The sequence below is a fragment of the Anser brachyrhynchus genome (genome assembly GCF_964034855.1).
Source record: "Anser brachyrhynchus genome assembly, chromosome: 4".
In the NCBI taxonomy this organism is placed as follows: Eukaryota; Metazoa; Chordata; class Aves; order Anseriformes; family Anatidae; genus Anser; species Anser brachyrhynchus.
Genome location: NC_137698.1, coordinates 9966230 through 9987589, shown reverse-complemented (window position 1 = coordinate 9987589; position 21360 = coordinate 9966230). Strand labels below are relative to the sequence as shown.

Here is a 21360-nt window from a genome sequence, read left to right as displayed (position 1 = left end):
GCTTGGCAACAAATGCTTTTAAGGCAGACAGTGAAGAAGAAAAAAAGAGCAGCACCATTACATTCTGTAGTACAAGATTTTTAATATTTCCCCTGCTACATAGGCAGACTGGATCTTGAGTTTACTAACAGATGTAAAAGGAGTTGAAAACACATTTCCGTATCACTAAAAAAATACATAACATGCTGCCAACATAATCAGGGCTGGATTTTCAAGGCATTCAACTTACATTTAAAAACCTGAATAGAATGGGCAAGTTTTCAAAAGCAGTCAGCATCCTGAGGAAAATCTGGCTAACTTATGGATGCTGAGCAATTCAGAAGGATTGGCCCTAAAATAGTCCCTTAATACTCTAGGGAAAAGAAGATGGATTGAGCCTTGCATTTTCAGTTTGTTGATATGAATTTGATCTACATGTTTAGTAATTTTCCTACTTAAATACTTTTTAAACCTCTAAACACAGCAACACCCACACCTAGCAAAAGAGAGCAGAAGAATGATGTCAAATGGACTGTTTTAAATTTAATCAGTATTTTATTTCCCTTCGGTTGCTGGAATTTTGAGTGGACAGGAAGCTTTTCTCATTGAAGTTGGCTGCTACTAAGAGAATTGGTATTTTGTCTTTGGGTTTTTCATTTTTTTGCTTTTAAACAGTGACAAACTAAAAACATTTTCTCATATTACCAAAAGAGCTTTCCGAATCAGTGACCCTGCTTCTTGTATTGCTGTTCATTGCTTCCCTCTTTCAAGTTCTTCCTCAACTCCTGTTTTTCAGCCTCTTTCTGACAGTGGTTTCCATCCTAATTATCAATTCTTCTTCTCATTAAACTGGTGTAAAGGAAGAGTAATTGTAGTGCAATATGTAAAACTACTCAGGTGTAAAATCAGGTATGGATGAGAAGGGAGAGGTTATTTAAAAACACCACCCTTACATGATTCCTTTACAAGTTTTATTTGAATCAATGTCCTTTTCTTGAGTTCAGTCAACCCAAATAATGCACACTGGGAAGGAGACTTACAAATGTACTTTTCTTCCTTTTTAACTGTTCACTGCCTTACTAAAGTGGTACAATTGTCCAGTTAATCATGGTGCACGATTAGACATATTATGAATATACCTCCATGCTGGAGACAGATTTAAAGAGAGAGCAAATGTGAATTTACATATTTATATGAGCTACCAAAAGAGCACATATTGAAATTATGACATATATCATTTTGTCATCTGCGTTTTCTCCTGCTGCATCCAAAACTCTCTTCACTAGCTGCCTCGTTACCTAAAGCATACATTAAGAATGACCCATCATCAAACTTGACAGTTCTTTTTCCTCTACTAGTGAAAGCCTAGAGCTAATGGTTATTTGCTTGAGCTTCTCTTGGCAGATTAACAGGTTGAAAAGCTTCGTCATATCCACAAGTTTTGACATGAACAAAAATGTCAACATCAGCAAGGCAATTATTTTCCCTATATTGGAGGACATGTCAACAGCCTTCAGTCTGGAGATGGTTTGTTCAAAGGGTAGCTCTTGCATGTCTTTGGGTGTGAAAGGTGGTGAGGTGTTAAAAAGCAAACAACGTTTGTGAGAAATGTTATCACCTTTTAATCTACACAAAGGAGGAAATTTTGGGATTTCAGCACAGATTTAGATTTCTTATGTTTGATTCTTCACTTTCAAATGTCATGGCAACCAGCTTAATTCATAGCTCATATTCAACTCAGATACTCAAGTTTTTTGCTAACTTTCTAACTTCCAAATTGATTTCATCTTTTAAAACAAAAAAAAAAAAAAAAAAAAGAGGAACAGTTGAGCAACAGAGATCTTTAAGCAAAGTACTACTACTATGAAAAATCTCCAGTTACATGTTGAAAAGATTCCAGTAAATTCTTAAGAAAAGGTAGCACAGGCAATTGTACAACAGTAACAAATCTGAATTTACATGAGGGTTTGAATCTCGTTACTTTGAAATATGCAGTTTCCAGGTGGGAGGTACATTATTGTTCACTGAGAATACTATTTTTCTACTTTTTAGTGTCTGCCTTTGAGTGCAAGTGGCGTAATGTTTTACTCATGGTTTTGAGTTCAAGCAGAGTAATTCGGAATGGAACTGTGTGGTTTTGGGTTTTTTTGCATATTTTACAGTGGATATTACAAGCACTTTTTATAATGATAATCAGAACATAAATCAAAACTTAAATTTGGAAATAGCAAAACTGACTATAAGAATAAAATAATCCTTAAAATGAAAAATTTTTAAAATACAATAAGTATCACTTTAAAACCTGTATTCTACAGTTTGACCTCAGAGGAGGATGCGTGGGTTTAAATTCCTATAAGATAAACACATTATTAGCTCTTCTCAGTGATGAAGGAAATGAAAAAATTTAAATGACCGTTTCTACCAGACAGAAGGCACTTTTAGTGTTCCCAGTGCAAGTCTATAGTCATATTCTCTGAAGTATTAATGCTGTGATAATTTACAGTCTGGAACATTTAACTGTTGATTTGTTTTCTCATATGCCTTTAGTATGGGTCTGATTTCTCTACTCCATCTCTTAAGATCTCCCATATATCTTAAAATCTTAATACAAGAGAGGCGAAGCCTTCCCTGGAGCTTTACTTGCTTTAAATATAATAAAGATGGCAAGCGGAATCAATGTAAAACTAATTATTTAGTGGAATAACCCAATTTTGTTTAGTTTGAAAGTATCATCTGTTGAAATAAATCTGGGAAACAAAAAGGAAAACTGATCAAGTGGTTCAACTGCTTCTTTCTTTTTCAAAGAAATGTGCTCTCTTTATACAAGCAAATTAAGATATGTCAGCCATCTCAGCTGTCCTTGGAAGGACACTGGAAGACTTCCTTTCCCCCCCAAAGTGCTGTAGAAACTTGCTTTTCAGTACTTGGTAACTAGATGATGAGTAGTCTAGGGAATTCTCTGTCAGGTTTCTCCCAGTGTATTCCATTTTGCTTAGAAGGAACCTGAAGGAACAAAATCCCAGGAAAGGATGTTGCTCCATACCGATAAAAATAATAAATACTGTAATGTTTTTTTTTTTTTTCCTCTCAAGTGTGGAAATGGTTAGGGATTAAAATTGGATTCCAAAAATATTGCCTTTGGTGAAGAGAGATTTTTATGAGCTTTAGTTTCTGGTGTGCAAGAATGAGCTTTACAAATCAGCAACTGATTTCCCTACTGAGAAGTTCAAAGGCTAAGACCAGAGACACAGAAAAGGTCTTGCTGTGACACCAGCAGGAAGTAATGGTACAGATAGCGAGATAAAACGGCAGTGGTTTAAGGATTTCCGTGCTCAAGTCCTGCAGTGTTGAATTTGATGTAGTACACCTCTGCACATTTACCTTCCCAGTCTTCAGCCTATCACCTACCTTTCTTTGTACTACCTGTACATCAGAGATGTAGTTGTCTTTTAGCTTTAATATTTTGGTTTGCGTGCTACTGCTTGAGGAGCCATCTAGACTGCCGTAGGTGCCCAAACTATTCAAACCACATTTCTTCAGTTAAAGGATATGCTGAGAAATGGCTTCTGAGTTCTTATATTTGTTTGGGGATTTTGCAGGGTGGGGGCTCCCTGTCTCATATACCTGTACAGGATAACATTTTTTAATCATATCTTAGGGATCAACAAATTGCTACGTTCCTAGGAGAGATGAAGACATGTATTTGCCTATAAAACAGCAGTGGTGACTCCAAGAAGCAGGTCTATGAAAAGACCAGACAACAAGTCTAATGATATTGGACAAAAGCAATTTATCAGTCTTCCAGCTGGAAGAGTACAGTATAGATTACAAGACAGTGTAAATGGGGCATATTGTAGATAGAGGATGTTTGGAAGAGGCTAGCATGAGTTTGTCCCAGCTCAACTCTTGGGAAAACTGACTAAAAAATCACTTTCTAAATGATTTCAATACCAGTCAGTTCCAAAACAAGGGATTATGCAATGCCATCTGCTGGCTTCTGTGAAAAATCAAACAGAAAATGTGGCGGTCCAGCAGAAAGAGATTCTGCTCCTGGTGGGGCAGAAAATTAACATGAGGGACAGCTCTAGTTGGAGACACTTCTTCAGCATTTTGAGAAATGAGTCATGACACCTCAGTGGCTACTTGTAGAGCAGTTCCAGCTGTAGCAAAGCTAAAATTGGAGGCTGGGAGCTGTTCCCTGTGTTTCAAACAGGAGACACTTGAGATGGCCAGATTCTATGTGGATCTTTCCATACATGCAGATGAATTTTGAAGATCCAGAATAGTTTTCCTGTGTGTCCTTTGCAAGGGTTCTTGTCTGTATCTGGTAGTATTGGCTCATGTCTTTGGGCCATATCTTATAAGGAAGGAGACATGTAGAGAATTTTTAATTTCATTTTCCAGGAAACTGCATGCCCCTTTTGTTGGGAAGCTATTTTGCTTTCTTGCTTGTTACTGTAAGAAATATTATCCTGAAAAGTAATGAGAATTATTATGAGAAAAGCTTGCATGCTGACAATACTGCTGCTTTATTTGCTTTGGATTGTCTCGCATTTAGCCCATTTGAAGGTTGGAGTGTGAACAATAGAAATAGCTGTGATAAATTGTCAAGCTCTTCCAAAGATTCAGAAGTTCTGGAGTTACTGCCAATGACAGATGGTTTGTCCTTGCTCATCACTTGTCTTCTTGACAGCATTTTTCTACTCTATGCAAAATCTCCCTTGGTGTGCAGTTTAATTCTTTAGAAAAAGAAAATTATTTTCTGCTTCATTCATGTTCTTGCTCATCAGTTCAATAGCACCCGCGTTTGACTAGGTGGAACACCTTCCTCATGAACAAGAAGTTTGATTTATTTTAAAAGGGTGTTAAGAAAACCGCTGGAGTTTGACATGAGCGCATTTCTGAAGTTGCAAAGATGTTAAGAATGATCTTTTATATCTACTGCTGTGGATAGCACTCCATACTCGACAGGCTATTTTGTTTGCTGCAGGATTTACGCAACTAATGACACAGTGTTTTCAAATACTCCGGTGTGAACTCTCAAGCTGAGCAGTGGTTGAGTGGGTAGAGAATGAATCTTTTTTTTAGTTTTTCCACAATTTTATATAGTCTGTTTCAGAACTGGCCTGCCCACATACTGCTTTAGCTCTTACAATTGGAGAATTATGTGATATGTCAGTAAATACTAGCAGCCTATAAATGAACAAATGCTGAATGGCAAAAAATAGAAATTGTTCATTTAAGTTGTTGGCTCTATTGGCCATTCTCTGCTTGTTCCCTGATTTAGTTGGGTGAGACAGAACTGTGTGAGTTGCTTTGGCCATTGGACTGCAAGGATGCAGCTCCCCAGTTCATACAGGAGTTCATCTGCTTATGCACATTCCTGCAGTGAAGGCACTCAGCAGCACACTGGAAACGCCACCTCAACAGCACAAAATGTTTTGTTTAGTATTGTTTTCATTATGAACATCAGAAAGGCAGCCAGCCAGTTTCAAATATTTACCCTCTCAATAAGTAGTCTGAACTACACAACAGTTGATACAGAATTGAGATGTTTCTGCTGCTTCCAGCTACTGCTAATATGATTCATCAGTTAATAAAGCAAAATATTGTCTTGCAGCCATGTTGGGTTAGGCCAAAGACTACTTCAGGGTCTTATCTCTAAAAGCTTCCATAAATGAATGCCTAAAGAAGAGTAAGAATGGGATAACCATATACAGTACTGTCTTAATAGTCTCTCAGCTACCAGCTATGTTTATGTTTAGAGAGCCTGCTGTGTTGAGTATAGCTTTGTGTGCCTAGTAAACCACAGCTGGATTCTTGCATGATTTCCCCTAGATAAGTATGAAAAAAGAATTTGTCAATATGTGTATGGTTTTATTCCTTTTCGGAAAGGGTTAGCTCCCTGCCATTTAATATCTGTGTAGGATTTTGTTGTTCTGCCATCGTTATGAATGCACACCATAGTTTTTCTCAGTTTCATCTTAAGAGGTGAGCTATATAAACAATACGGTCACCTGCCTTCTGTCTCATATGGAAATTTCCAATCTGTCCCTTGCCTTTCCTGAGTGCACAGCTCTTGCTTCTTGTCACAGAGCCAGCAGAACAAGCAGATGAATCTGAAACTTGCATCATATTCAAACAGTTGGGGTCTTGAGGTCCCTAGCTCCTACACGCCCCCATCAAATTTTTTTATTGCTTCTAATATGCAGGATATCAGATTTCTTTTTCATTAATGCCCTTATGCCTTTGCAAGTGTTATTTTGTACATTCATTGTTCCCTGGCACAAAACGCAAGTTCATGCCAGCTCATTTGATATGCATGCAGATGTGAATTTCAACAACAAAAAGATTGTCACTCAGATAACAGATACATTTCAACTTTTTGAACATATTAGCTTCAACAGGAGTATGTAATGAAGTTGTTTAGAAGGTTTCTATGACTATGTTGTATGTGCTTTTTGGTTAGGATCAATTTTAGCAGAACCAGACAAGCTCTTTTTTTTTTTTTTAAACAGTAATGTTATTTATTATCATCCCTTCCAAGTGAAGATGCAGTGGCTTTCTAAGTAAACAAAACAGCAAACTCGGTAGAAAGACAAGGGCATTATGGAACATTGTGTCATGACTGTAAAGACATGCCACTGTTTTGCTGGATAATTGGAGCTAGGCTGTGTTGCTGCTAGCTTTAAATTTATTATTTTTTTTGACTGATTTAATGTATTCAGGAACTTGTAAACATATGCTTAATAACTGCTGATTGAGAGAATCTTCTGACAGGTTATGCGTATGATTACTACTGGTGTTTGAAGAAAACTTCAGGATTGAACAACTTGTTTCAAGCTTCAAAACTGAAGGAAGGACACACGTAGTATTGTATTTATTTTTCTGTAAAACAGTGGCTGTGCCTGTGCATTCTCCTAACACACTGAAAAACTTAGAAAGCACAATAATTGTAAAATATCAGAAGGCTATTAATAATGGTAGTGATAATAGTGAAGTGCCATAAGGACATAGTCAGAATCTGCACCGCCCAACTTCAGAGTCGATTAAACGAAAAATATTGGCCATGCTTGGAGAAGAGAGGTGCTGGGACTGAGACACAGCATCCTGATCCTGCTGAAATGGGCAGCTCTTCTGTGAGTGTTTTCAGGGTGACTTAGGATTTCATCAGTTAAGACCGGATGGCCCAAGGACACAAAGATGGTCCTGAAATGCCAGTTGAATGCTAGGTCCCAGTTTAGAGGTAAATCTGTATTTCATCAATATTATTATTATTAATAATAATATTTAGCAACTTTCTTGGGATATCATCAGTTGTATTTTTAAGCAACCACTTTCAAAATGAGAAGTTTTTGAATGGAAGCTTTGGGTGTATTGGCTAAGGAAAATGCCAAAAAGCAACTTGTCACAGACTGAAAGGAAAAGTGAATTCTTAAATCATGGGCTATTCATAGCCCATCTAAACTTAGAATATATTTGTTTGAGTGTCTCTGAGTACATTACAAGTTCATCTCAGCTTGACACAAGCTTTTTGAAAATGGATTTAATATTAAATAGATTCATGAATGCATAAACTTTAATGGATAAAACATGATCTTTCTGCTGAGGAGTTTCAACTTTAGCTAAAAAAAACTGATACATTTCATCTTATGCTTTGCAAGTTACAAATAAATCCGTTATGGTTAGCCTGAGATGTTTGAGTGAGACCAGGCAGAGTCGAGTTTAAGTGTTCTATGAGCTGTGTAGAATAAAAATTGTGACTTAAAACCCTACTCTGTTGTAAAGTCCTTATCTAATTGAAATTTGAGAGACTAGACAAAGTAGTCACACGTAACCAAATATTTTTTTTAAAAAACTAAATGAACTTAAACTAAAGTTTTAATGTAAGGTAAAGTGCATTAAAATCTGATCAGCAGAAGTTTCAGGCACAAAGAAGTGATCAACCCCACTTTTACTGTTAGTAAAAACTGAACGGAAAGTGTTAATATTCATTTTGTAGAAGATTCCGTCATTCTGAATATTCAGTTGAGTGCAATTTTGAAGCAGAGCAAGAGCTGAGGAGTATTCTGTGGAACATAATCATTTTCATTTCCCTAACACCACTAGGAGCCTTGACTCTGAAGATGTCCCTCTGACAGGTTGTCTCAGAGCCACAGGAACCTTGGGAGACCTCATCTTGAGCACAGTAGTCAGGGCAGAATAACTGTCCCTGGTGGGATGTCCCGAACCCAGAAGTTTGGAGGAATAAATTTGGCAGGGAAAGAAGAACCAGAAAAAAATGGCAGATTTTCAAACCTACTTTTGTTTTTGGAAATTGTGCTTACTTTCCAGCATAAACACATGTAGATTGACTAGCAGGATTGTTTCTGCTTCAGTCAGGTGTTGATTTGTTTTGTCTCATGGTAAATGTAAATGATACTGCTTATGTTGTAAATGGCATAAACTTTCTATAGTTTGGAACTTGGGAGTAAATGCTGCCTCGAGAACATTATGATTACTGTTGTGTCAGTTTTTAACTTTTCTGTCTTCCTGGATGCATTTGTCTTCCAGCTGGTTTGATATGAGAGAGATGGTTACAAGCGATGCTCCAGCTCAAGCATCTGCTCAGGTCCTGTTGTCATGCCCCCCATCTCTTACTCACTTTCTCTCCTTTTCCTTTCCATGTGCCATGTAGACACCTACTGTAGAGAATGTAAGAAAACATCAAAGGAACACGGCAAAATATGCTGTTGTCACCACAGAGAAAGAGCAACAAATCTAAATTTCAAGTAAAGCGAGGACCCTGATTCCTACTTCTAGTAATACTGAAATTTTCTGGGAGCACATTAGCAGCCATGGCTTTCATGTCCCCTGATTTCTTAGTGGCACTCTGAGAGTTTCAAATAAGAACTCCGTTCATATACTGCTGCTCTTGTTTTTTTTCCCCGGTCTCTCTAGATCAGAATTTCCAGTCTTGCCTGTCACTGTAGTAAATAAGTAGTGACCCCAATTCTAATGGCCTCTGAATTAATAATGAAGGTTAGCAGTAGGGGGTCTTTTGCTGCTTTTAAGGTTTGTAGCCAGTTAAATTGTTCTCCTTTGGACATTGTACAGTATAAATTGTAATCATCCTGGGCAACTACTATTAGTGGTGGTCATTGTTAAAAGGCAAACATGCCTGCTGTACAATGATCCAAGCAGCAGCAGACCAGCACCAGTCATCTATTTAAACGTTATAACACTGCAAGTTCCAAGCCCTGTTTCTGTTTTTGTCTTTTTTTTTTCTTTCTAGATTTTAAAAGACTTTTAAGTATCCACTGGTTTTAAACTGTGAATCAAGATGGTGATTATACAAACAAAATTAGATTAGCTTTGTTTTAAAACTGTGTCAGTGTCAATGCCAATTCAGTTTCATTTCGAGAAAAAGACATAAAGGCATCCAGCCTCTCCTATAGTTTTACTGGTCTTCATCCAATCAATGATTTCTTTCCTAGCTAATGAAAGAAGACCATTTGCATTTTTTTCTCTTTGCTTCCAGTGCAAAGGGGAATCAAGTATGACTTGCCACAAAAGTGTAGTGAATTCAAAAAGGGAAATAACAGGGCTGAGTGAAAAATGAGTTAGGAAGTAAAATTTCAGGCAAGCATGGAGGCATCTCCTAGACAATTTTTCAGCAAAGGAAAGGACAGGATGCATGGGAGAAGGATTTGAGGCCCTCTGTGAGCATAGCCAGGGACAGGCCATCATTTGTCATTCTAGTGACAGCACTCTTTCTCAAGAAAATTTTTTCCTCACCACTCTGCATTTCTGTAAGTGTTTCTGTAAGTGTAATTACTATAAGGATTGTTGGCTTTTATTCTTATATATTTTTTTTTCTCCAGCTCACAGGCTTCCAGGCTAGGTGTGCACTGGGAAGGCCTCAGAGGCAAGAGTACAAAAATCTGACATGAGTTGTCTGATATTCATTTTCGGCCTTCCTCTCTGTTGCTCCATCTCACCACACAATATTAAGGCAAAAACGATTTCATTTTCTCCTCAGTCAACTGAAACGTATTCTCTTCTGTGATGCCAGCAGTGAAATGTATTTTCCAACTTTAATTAGCAAGTCAAACAATAACACAAATGCTTCTGCAGAATTTTACTAAAGGTTTTCTATTCTCAGTTGAATAACAAAGGTCTTAAAGAGCATGTGCTTCATTTTTTGTCATTTGCAGAGAGCATCCATTTCATTTTTTATTTTTTTCTGGTTTTTATAAGCAAGATGACTGATAGCTGATTTGTTCTCTATTTCAGGTCGTGGAGACTAATTTGGTTGCTTTTGACTGTCACTGGATCATTATAAATGAGGTAACTTTCAAGTGAACATTGCTGTGAACCATGAACCCTGTTTTCAGGCTTACTGACAAATATTTATGCCAATCTTGCATTTGCCAACAGGAAGCAATAGCTACAACGAAGTTCAGGCATGCTGAGAGGGTGGACATTTAATAGAAATAGAATGACAAGGTTTAGGATTTTGTTGTTTTGTCTTGACTATTTTAAAGAGAAGTCCTTGAATGCATAAATGAAAAATAATCTGAAAACCAAAAAAAAAAAATTTCCTACTGAATATCTTGAGCTTTCACTTTTGTCTTGACTTGAGCTGACTGTTTTAAAGGATCTCCTTAAGATCATTTTTCATGCAGAACCGGTCTTTTCTACTGGAGTGCTTGTGTTTCATTCATATTTTAATTACTTATTAAAATATAAAAATAAAAATACCATCTTTCCCTTTCCTATAAGAATTTCCCTAAAATTCAATCATGGTTGGTACCCAAAACCTCAGTGGGAGGCTTTTTGGTAGACTTCTCAATCAGGTCATATGTCAGTGTTCCTGAAGGAAAAGAAAAGAAGGTAAACTGAGATACTATTTTTAAACTGTGAAATAGGTTCTTCCATGAACACTTGTCAGCTAAACTATGACAAGTCAATGTGTAGTAGTTTTGCATGTAAAGCATTGAACAATGCAGTTGTTCATAGATTTGAAGGCATTCAGATTTTTTTTATTTTCTTTTCTGAAAAGCAATTTAGGTCCAGAATGGCTGGGTTCCCGGAGGAGGTAACTCACCCCTAATGTGTAGATCATGCATCTCCTTGATGTTCTCAGAATAAAAGATTGCTTGGAGAAATTGCATGTGAATTCCAGATCTGCTCTCCGGATTTACTGTGCACTTCTGTTTTCCTATCTAGTTAATAGATTTTCATTAGTGCAGTGTGCTTAGTAGCAAGGTAACTCAATATGAAGCTTTTTTTTTCAAGGTTATAGTAAGGTATAGTGTGTTACAGTGAGATAGTACTTTGGCCAGTGGATTTCAAGCCAATTTTCTGTGGAGAAAATTAAGCCTCATTAAGTGCTGGGTTCAGGAAAAATTATTTCTTTGCACCCTGTATTGCTCCTGACCAGTGATTTTGTTTGTTTGTCAGCACTGAATAGACTGGGCCTTAGTGGTTGAGAACCCCACTCTAAACTACAGAAGGTCATGTGAACTGCACAGAGATTTTATTTTTCCTGTCAGATTAAACTAGAATTCACTTGCAGTAAAAGGTCTCTTCAACTGGAGTGCTGATCTGTACTCTTCTGAGTTATTAGTTTTAAAAAAGACATGAGCCAAATCTAGATCAGTAGAAGTCAACTGTTAAACTCAGTATCAAGAAATTCCTAGACAGGTTCCTAGACAGAGCCCAGAATAAGGTTTTTGCATGCTTTTTACATGCATCAAGCTCCTCCACTCTCAAAATCAAAACTAAAACCAAGGATCCATTCCCAGCATGCGTACTTTCTATATGTTTTGTATTCAGAAATTAGTGTCTCTATAGAAGAAATTTTGCTTTCTGAGAGTTATTTGCACCCTGTAGCAGGTAAAACAGAAGAGCAATCAAAGTGGTTACCACTCTAAACTGTCTTCTCTGCTCCAAAACTTGTCCTTTCAGCTGTGACTCCCACAGCTAGAAGAGCTGAGTGATGTATGCAAAGACACACGCATCATCCCTTCTTTGTTTTATAGTTTTGTAGGTAAAATGGGTGGAAGCTGAGATTAAGCTCATTCTTACAAGCTATGCTGCAAATCATAGTCATTAAAATCTTGTCTGTATCCCATTCAAAGCTGTCATCTTTGATGAACGTGAACATGTTTAATGCCATGCAAAGTAAACTCTTCAGCTATCTCAGCTTCATCTGCTTCTGGACCTAAATCCATATCCCCACTTAAGTAATTTACTATCAAGCGCTGTTTGTTAACTCTGGGATTTAGACTTGATAATCCTTGTGCATCCCTTCCAACTCAGGATATTCTGTGATTTCAAAATGCTAATAATCTCAATATTTTGTGCATGCAAAGATCAGATTAGCAGTAAGATTAGCTGATGATATGGAAGAAATCATGTTTTGCTCTACATTTCCTTCGGGTAAAGGAAAACTATGTTCAAATCACTACATTCAATTTACACAGAATTATAAATATTTCCTCAATAATGAATCTTGCGTGGTATTATTTATTTGTTGCAACAGTTTACCAGTTCAGTACTAAAATCACAATCCCCTCGCTTCAACAGTGCAAGATTTGGAAAAGGAATAATTTACAGGACCCCTGTGTGTATTATATAAAATATACTTCACACTCAAATCCAGTCCTTTTGATATGGTTGGCCATTAACTGTTGATGACCACAGTACTTCATATGACTGTGAAGTGATCTGAGAGCTCTGCCCATTTTTCTGCAATTGGCTACACAAATCTTCTGTAGTGAACATGGACATCCATGATTTTGTGCGTGTATTAGCAAGATCACTGTCAACAAAGTAACTATAACAATGCTTCTCTTGCCACCTAATTTGAAAATTTAAGATGCTCTAATAGAGTGAAAATGCATTGTTTTGCAAAGTCTACGCATGACAAATTCTTTGCCATGAGATAAATAAACTGTCTTTCCCCCTTCATCACTGTGCCACGGGGATACAGCATACTGAGTATAATAGCGTGGAAGGAAATACCACCTTCAGCTTTGAGATTGTGAATCTACTTAGGTTTTTGAAGTAACATCTGTTATTTTAATTGCTTGCTTTACACGCTGTAATGCATAGAAAGAGTTCCTTAATTTTTATAGTACCATTAGATGCTATTTTAGGTAATACAGAAAATTTGCTTGAAGACTGTATCAAAACGAAAATGCATATGTGGGAGGAGGGGGTTTGTTCCTATAAAATGAAAGGATTCATAATTTGCTAAAGCATAATACATCTTATTAGTCCTTTGCAAATAATACAAATCTTTTCTGCCTGATCAGTGCATTCAGTTGAGGAAGCACTCTCCAAATAAATGTTCCTATTTCTTCAGGGCCTTAAAGCAGATGGTACAATTCTGTATTTAAAATTTGCAGGAGTCATAGATTTGAATGTAATCATAATCAGATATGCATTAACAAAATGTGAGAATGGATTTCTTTCTTTCTCCCTGCCTATCTTTCTCTCTGCTTTCTTCTTTTCCTCTGCACAGTAGTAAGTGTAACCTTGAAAAGCTCAGGGTAGTAAAATTACATTTCTTTATTACTCTTAAATCACAAATGCACAGTAAGCCTAGATTTTATTTAGTGGAACCAAAGAAGGGACATTTCTGTGATTGTCATCACTTTTCCTTCCTCTGCTCTTTTTTTTTTTTTTAATGAAAGAAATGTCCCTTTTTTAATTTTAAATCCATTTCTGTCTCAAGCATTTTGCTTTGTTAAAGCATTCAGGGACATCATAATATGCCCAAGGCTGCCACCAGTTCTCTATTACTATTGTTTACTCAAGGTAACTCTAAAACACTTTACACTGCCTACAGTAGCCATACAGGAGGTAAAAATATTAATGCTGCTACAAAAGATTGGTCGGGCTTCATCTGCAATAGTATGCATGACTATGACCAACTGTATTAAAATAAAACTAGAACAAGTGCACAGAAAAGCTGATTTGTGTGAGAAGAGACTGGAAAGGTTGGCTTGGTTACCCTATGAAAATAAAGACTGAAAGGGGATATGCTCTCTGTTTACATATCAAGTGTGAATAAATGTATCCTTGTCAAGGAATACAGAAGACAAGGTTGCCACAAAAATAAATGAGTTCAAAACTGACCATGAATAAAGTGAGGGTGAAAGTTAGTAGTAGGTTTGTAATTACCGGAAGTGTCAGAGTCTGGAAGAACCCCTTTGAGGAGAAACATGTGTAAAAAACTAAAACTATTTTAAAGAACAGTTTATTGGAAAAGATCCAGTGACAGGTTTGTCTGTTGTAGCACAGGAGAGTAATGGAAAACCTATGAGGCTGCATTCAAAACCTGCCTTCAGATGACCATGTGTTTTTCATAGGAGAGGGCTGGTCATCAACTGATGCATTCAACTAGTTCCATTGTGTTTTGGCCCATTGAACTCCAGCACTGAACTTCAGCAGGATTGGGTCCAAAAATCATAGCTCAATTCCAGAAGCTCATGTAATTCTACATTTGAATGTGGATAATTGATTAATATTAGTGTTAGAGTCTCATTTCAGCCCTTGGGTTTTTCAACTGTGACAGCAAGTCAAGTGTGAAATGTCACCTTGTTTGGTATACCCTCCTTCTCACACTGATGACAAAGCTCCCGGGTCTTTTTTTCAGACAGGTTAGAGCTGATGGACATGGGAACATTCTGCACATGGGAATGGCTTTCCTTACTTTCTCCAAATGCTCTTACATTATTTTCTCTGTCAAAGTTAAAAATAGGTATGATTCTTTTTCTGCCCCTTTTTCTCCATCTTATCTCCTTGCTTTTTCTTCATCCTCCCCAGAATCTAAGAAACTCTGTGGAGATGTAATGGGGCAAACGCTTATGCAGGTCAAGATGTTTCTTTACTTGTCTTGGAGCTACATCTGCTTGCACCTTTCCCTCAACTGCTCCTCTTTTGAAAGTGTCGAGGAATACAGGAAGGGCATAGCACAAGTACTGTCATGCTCACCACTGCTCCTGCCAGGCAAGAACAGTGGCAGCTCAGAGGCCTAAAGGGGGGGTGGGGGGGTGTGGACAGCCCCCCCATCCTGCTGTGGCCCCTGCTTGTCCTCTCTGCAGCCAGCTTTCAGAGGAGGAAGAAATATTCCCCTCTCTGAGTGTGATTAAGGATGTGCTGAGAACATGGCAGTAGAAGTAACTTCTGGAAAATAAGGTATGTCCAATACATGATGAGCTCTGGAAGCATCTTGGATGAAAGTTAAGATGCATCCATAAGGAAAGATTCTTGTTTGGGGCTTATTACAGGAGCAGATAAATAATGTGGATAAATTCTTTCCCTCCATGTCTCTCAGTAACTGTACAGTTGCTCTATGGTGAATAGTAATTCTGTACCTAAATTGCTTATCTTAAAGAAACCAAGCTGAATGGCAATATACACTGGATGCCCAGTCTTATTTCCCACTGGAGTCTGTGCCTGATATGTTGAGATGATCCTCTTCAGTCCCCCTTTTTCCATTTCATCTGCAAAGACCTATTCATTTAAAATTGCAGTCCTTTCTTTATTTGCTTGTCTACTAGGGTGAAATGGACATCTAATTTTATCCATATTCAATCTGAAGAAGGACCACCTCCCCCTTATTCCAAGTTCAGACCAACAAAAGAAAGGTTTGGAACTATATCTTGTACTTTGGATCTTTCCAGAAAAACCCACAAAACCTAACCTAAAATTATACAGGTGCCAACTCAGTTCAACTTGGCCAACTTTGTGATTTTTTTGACATTTGGTACTTGTATAACAGATCATCTGCCATCCTCATATCATTATACTGTATCCTCCTTTGAAGTGCAAATGAAAATTGTTTCCTCTCATACAATAGTTGCTTTATATAGTTTTCTTAAGTCAGATCCAAAATTCAAGAATGAGAGATGATATTGGAGAGTCATTATATAAAAGGCTCATCACTCTGCCAGTGCCAAGTATTAAGAAATGACAAAGAAATACATAGCAAATGACTGAAGTTGAGTTTGGGTTTGCATGGCATTGCTTTCCAGTTAACCTAAAATTTGAATTTGTGATATAATCAGTGGAACTCACAGCACTTAAAATGACAGTTATTATTCTATTGATGTTTATATCTTAGCACCACAAGAAAATCTCTGTGGTGTTTGTATTCTGTTATTAGTTCCCAGGTGGTGTATAAAAATATGGGGTAGCAAATTAATAAGTAAAATGCATAAAAAATGCTGATTACAGAAGAAAGAAATACACTTTTGAGAGAGAAAAGATAAATGTTTGAGCAGCTGAAAGTTAAAATCTCTTTTACAGTATTGTTTAGCAAGGTAACATCACCATGCAGGTATAATTTTTTACATTATTAAAACCATTCTAATAGTCTTGCTATTACAGATTGGTCACAATATGTAATGAAACCAGACAAACTTCTTGTAAACGCTCCAAGAAAGGATATAGTTTAAAATGAAGATAAGATTCTTGAACTCTCCTTTCTGATTTTATTAAAGGAATTTTTAAAATAACACACGCTTTGCTAAAACAGCATATTTTTTTAACATTACAGCTAGTGAAATGATACAAACTAAATGAAAAGACAGCATCTTAAGCTGAGAGAAACCATTATCTATGGTACATTAAGGATTAATCGACCGGAAATGCAAGATATTACAGTGGACACAGCTGATGCCATGTGTTATTTTTGTTTGTGGAAAAATCTATATTTCATAAGGAACATTAATAACAGATGCATTCAAAGCTATGGCAATCTGTGAAAAGGAATAAAATAGTTTTACTTTAGTTGAGAGAGCTGAAATTAAAATTTACATCTCACGTGTTTTTCTTCTGAGATTTAAAGAAAATAAATGCCAATATGTCCAAACCAGATGTTCTAAAAGACTACATTCAAGAAACTTTAACTGAAGACCCAGGAAAAAAAACAAATAACAACAAAAAAAAACACAGGATAGTTGTCTCAGTATTTGAAGAGTTTTGTTTTCAGAAGCCTTCGCCACCTTTTCGCAATAAAGAGTCTGTAATTTGCATTCAAATCTATTTCCTGCTTTCTCCAAAGAAATGGGTTTAGAGATCAGGACACTAGAGGCAAGAATGACAATGGTGTTTTGTTGCAGGCATAACAGTGCAAAAGTGCAAAATCCTTTCAAGAGAAGCTAGAAATACACAAATGAGAATCAAATATTCAATAGATTGAAGGTGTATGCAAGGGTATTTTAAATGCAGGCTGCTAAAGGGAGCTCCTCAAGCACTTTCCGTACAGGGGAATTAGGCCTGTGGCTAGCGGTGTCCCCCAGGGGTCAGTACTGAATCCAGTGCTACTCAACTTACTCATCAGTGACCTCGATGAAGGGATGGAGTGCACCCTCAGTAAGTTTGCGGACAATACAAGGTTTGGCAGAATGACTGACACAACAGAGGCCTGTGCGGCCATTCAGAGGGACCTGGACAGGCTGGAGAGTTGGGCAGAGGGGAACCTCACGAGGTTCAACAGCGGCAAGTACAGGGTCCTGCACCTAGGGAGGAATAACTCCAGGCACCAGTACAGGTTGGGGGCTGACCTGCTGGAGTGAAGCTCTGGAGAGGAACCCGGGGGTCATGGTGGACAACAAGTTAACCATGAGACAGCAGTGTGCCTTTGTGGCCAAGAATGCCAGTGGGATCCTAGCCTGCATCAGGAGGAGTATGGACAGCAGGCCGAGAGAGGTGATCCTCCCCCTCTACTCAGCCCTGGTGAGGCCACACCCGGAGTATTGTGTGCAGTGCTGGGCTCCCCAGTACAGGAGGGAAGCAGAACGTGTAAAGAGGGTCCAGGGTAGAGTCATGAAGGTGATTAAGGGACTGGAGCATCTGTCCTTTGAGGAAAGACCAAGTGAGCTGGACCTGTTTAGCCTAGAGAAGAGGAGATTGAGAGGGGATCTTATCAACCTCTACAAATAGCTGAGGGGACAATGTAAAGAGGATGGGGCCAAACTTTTCTCAGTGGTGGCCAGTGAGAGGACAAGGGGTAATGGGTATAAATTGAACCACAGGCAGTTTCATCACCATATGAGGAAGAACTTCTTTAGGGTTTGGGTCACAGAGCACTGGAACAGGCTGCCCAGAGAGGTGGTGGAGTCTACCTCTCAGGAGATATTCAAAACCTGACTGGATACAATCCTATGTAATATGTTCTAGGTGCCTGCTTGGGTGGGCGGGTTGGACTAGATGATCTCTGGAGGCCCCTTCCAATCTCAACCATTCTGTGATTCTGTAAATTATCCCAAAGTTAAATGTCTGGGAAGTTTTGGGGCATCAGCTTCTGTTATTAAGATGGATTGTGGACAAACAAGTATGGTGGAAAATAAATTCTATGTAAAAAAGCTGAACAGTTTAATACGTTGTTTCTCCTTCTTTGCAGAAAAATAGACACAGATTGCCTTGAAAACTGTAGGTGAAGTTATTTAAGTCCTCGGAAACAGCCTGTGTATATCAAATGCCAAGTTTTTATGTGCAGGTTGAAGTTGGTTGTGGTTGCCCCTGAGCCTGTGCTCCTCCTATCTATCCCTGCATTCCCTGAGGGTCACATCTTTCAATGGTGTAAAATATTGTGTTGCCAAAGTGCAGGAATTCTTACTATGTAAAGAACTATTTTCTGATTTCCTTAAGTTAAAGTTCCTGCCTTAAAGTTAATCTTTTAAGCTTGTTTCACATATTAGTGTATATATTTAGTAATTTTTTCCTTTGAAGTGTTTGTCCATGGAGCTGAGAGTTCATCTGTAAGCCTTAATAGGTACCCTATGGAGTAAAAGGTTGGTTTTAAATTAGGTTTTGCTATAAACAAGCACATACACACCTGGAATGCTCTAATGCATTTTCTTTGCTCTTATGGTAAATGATGTTCACTAAGTTGCACATTCTTGATATTCTGTTTCTAGGAAATGAACACTTAAGACCTGAATAATTATCTGTGCCTTCACAGCTTCTAAGTAACGCTACACTTAGAAATACATCATGCTATGACTTCCTACTGATTTACACACGATCTGCCAAGAATGCTGTGAAACACTTTTAAGTAAAAGATCAGAGGTAAAAGGAGAGGGGAAAAAAAAAAAACCAACAACAAATGAAACAACTAAGACGAGTTACACCTACAAAGATTCAGGGAGGTTTGGGTATGGTATATTTTAGACTTTTGCAATTGTTACAAGAGTGGTAGGACAGTTCTAATAAGTATGTATATATTCTTCTTGAGACTATGGCAGAGCTCAGCAATGGCCATGTAGCAATCATACATCTCTCGGTCCTCTCCGTTTATTTATTCATTTATTTATTTATCATTTATTGGTAAACTGGTAACATTTCTGTGTTTTAACTTTTATGCATATTGTCTTCCTTGCCTTATCTTTCAGGAAATAAATGATTTGGATGTGCAGGAGCTGGTGAGAAGGTCAATTGGAAGATTAACAATTATTCGACAGACATTTCCAGTCCCCCAAAACATAAGTCAGCGCTGTTTCCGTGGCAACCACAGAATATCTTCATCACTGTGTGATCCAAAGGACCCTTTCTCCCAAAGCATGGAGGTAGTTCATATACTGGTCTATTCCCAACACGGGAGCTGTCTTTTTAGAAAAGTTCAAGGTTTTTCCCCCGAGGCTTAGTGTAATTTAATGTTTATTTTTCATGTCCTATCTGACATGCAGTTTAATGTTTCATGGCATGACAGGGAAAAATACTTGGGCAGGGGATGATCACAATTCTGATGGACGAGAACAAATCGCCCACTTCACAAGTGAGGAAAAAGCAAAAGAAAGCCACGCGATCTCCATACAGTGGGGTATTTGTTTTGTTACACTGCTTGAATTTTATTTTTTGTCATCTCCCAGTGAAGAATTTTCTCCCTATAGCCAATGTTTTTTTAAGTTGCTGCTCTTCTCTGAGCCATATGTGTTGTAGATAGGAAAGCTTTCCTGGTGACCGCCCATGTCATTTGTTTAAAGTATTTTCATGTAGGCACCTCAGTCTATCTATCCCCCCCACGTTAGGCTTCATGATGACAAAGCTATGGCAAATCAGGAATGTGAAATTGCCATTAAAGGTCAGTTTCACTTTTTCTTTCTTTCTTTTTTTTTTTTTTCAAGGTCATTTATGAACTGGTGAAAAGATGACTGTATTGGCATCGGTGCAGGAGGAGCATATCTGACTTAGTAGTAAAGAGAGCAGGCATGGTGCCAAAAGGAAGGAGTGCGAGAATGGGAGAGAAATAGCAGGGTTTTAAAGAGTGACTTTACTTGCTTAAAATGATAAATCTAAGGAGAAAAGGAGAAGCGTGGCTTGTCTTTCCTTGTTTCAGGTTAACTATAAGAGCTATTGCTTCACTAATTGCTCACAAAACAGCCAGTAAGTGCCTACTGATGACATGAAAAACTTCAGCCATAGTACACTGCACAGTGGTCCTATTAGTGGTCTTAAACAGGGCTGCATAAGTTCAATGGATGCACAGAATATCTGTAGGGGCTATTTAGGAACTGTGAAAAATTTTTAGGTTGTGCTGTTCTGTTGTGGCAGCGTTGTCCTAGGGGAAATTTTTGGTAGTCTATGGATAATACATAAAAATGGAGGGTGTGATTACGTGCAGCCACTAGAGATTGCAAGGAACAGTTTTCATGAACTGAGCTACTAACTAGAGCAATGTGAAAAAAAAAAAAGAATCTTGTTAATAGGAGGTTTCACATTTTGTTTGTTTTTCACTTCAGCTTAACTTTCATTTCACTTCAATAGTGAACTGACTTTAGGAAAGAAAAATTCTAGAAATCTTTTTTCTTTTTCTACAAATTGGCAAATTCCATTTAATGTGTTATATGGGACCTTATTATACCTTAACCTATGCTTCCTGATCAACCTACAGCTTGGATAGCTGTAATCTTCCTATCCAAAGCTTTTATAACATTTCAGTTCAAAGGAATGATGAAATTTTAGTTTAACTGTTTGCACAGCTCAGTTTCTATGTTCTTGTTTTCCCTGAGATGGCTGCTTTTCATTAGTAGCTAGAGAAACAATACCAAATAGTGACAGGAAGAAAAACTCTGGCGTCGTTTCCCCTGTGTCTTCATATGATGCACAGACATTCAAGTAGCTTTGGGGTTTGTTTGCTGTTTCTTTGTTCTCCCCAACAATAATATAAATTAACTTCTATTCCAGTGGGGAGTTGGGACAGTTTATAAATTGAAATTTCTAATGATTTTTTAATGCCATCGAAGTGTGACTAATCAGAAATTTTCTCTGGAAATCATGAGGGTGGATTTCTTTTTTTTCTTTTTTTTTCCTGAATTACTCCCCCTAAAGGCTGTGTGAATAATTAATTTTTTCAGCACCTTAATTAAAACACTGAAAAAG

At 37.7% G+C, this 21360-nt stretch overlaps 1 protein-coding gene across 13 annotated transcripts in view; it reads left to right on the top strand.

Moving 5' to 3' along the window:
- The window catches only part of GRID2 (glutamate ionotropic receptor delta type subunit 2), an 800504-nt gene that overhangs the window by 544360 nt on the left and 234784 nt on the right, over window positions 1-21360 (top strand). For all 13 annotated transcript variants that reach the window (XM_080592187.1, XM_080592186.1, XM_080592181.1 and 10 more), the window contains 2 exons: window positions 10255-10308; window positions 19374-19547. In XM_080592187.1, the coding sequence (XP_080448313.1) occupies window positions 10255-10308; window positions 19374-19547 (228 nt within the window). The remainder of the gene's footprint in view (window positions 1-10254; window positions 10309-19373; window positions 19548-21360) is intronic.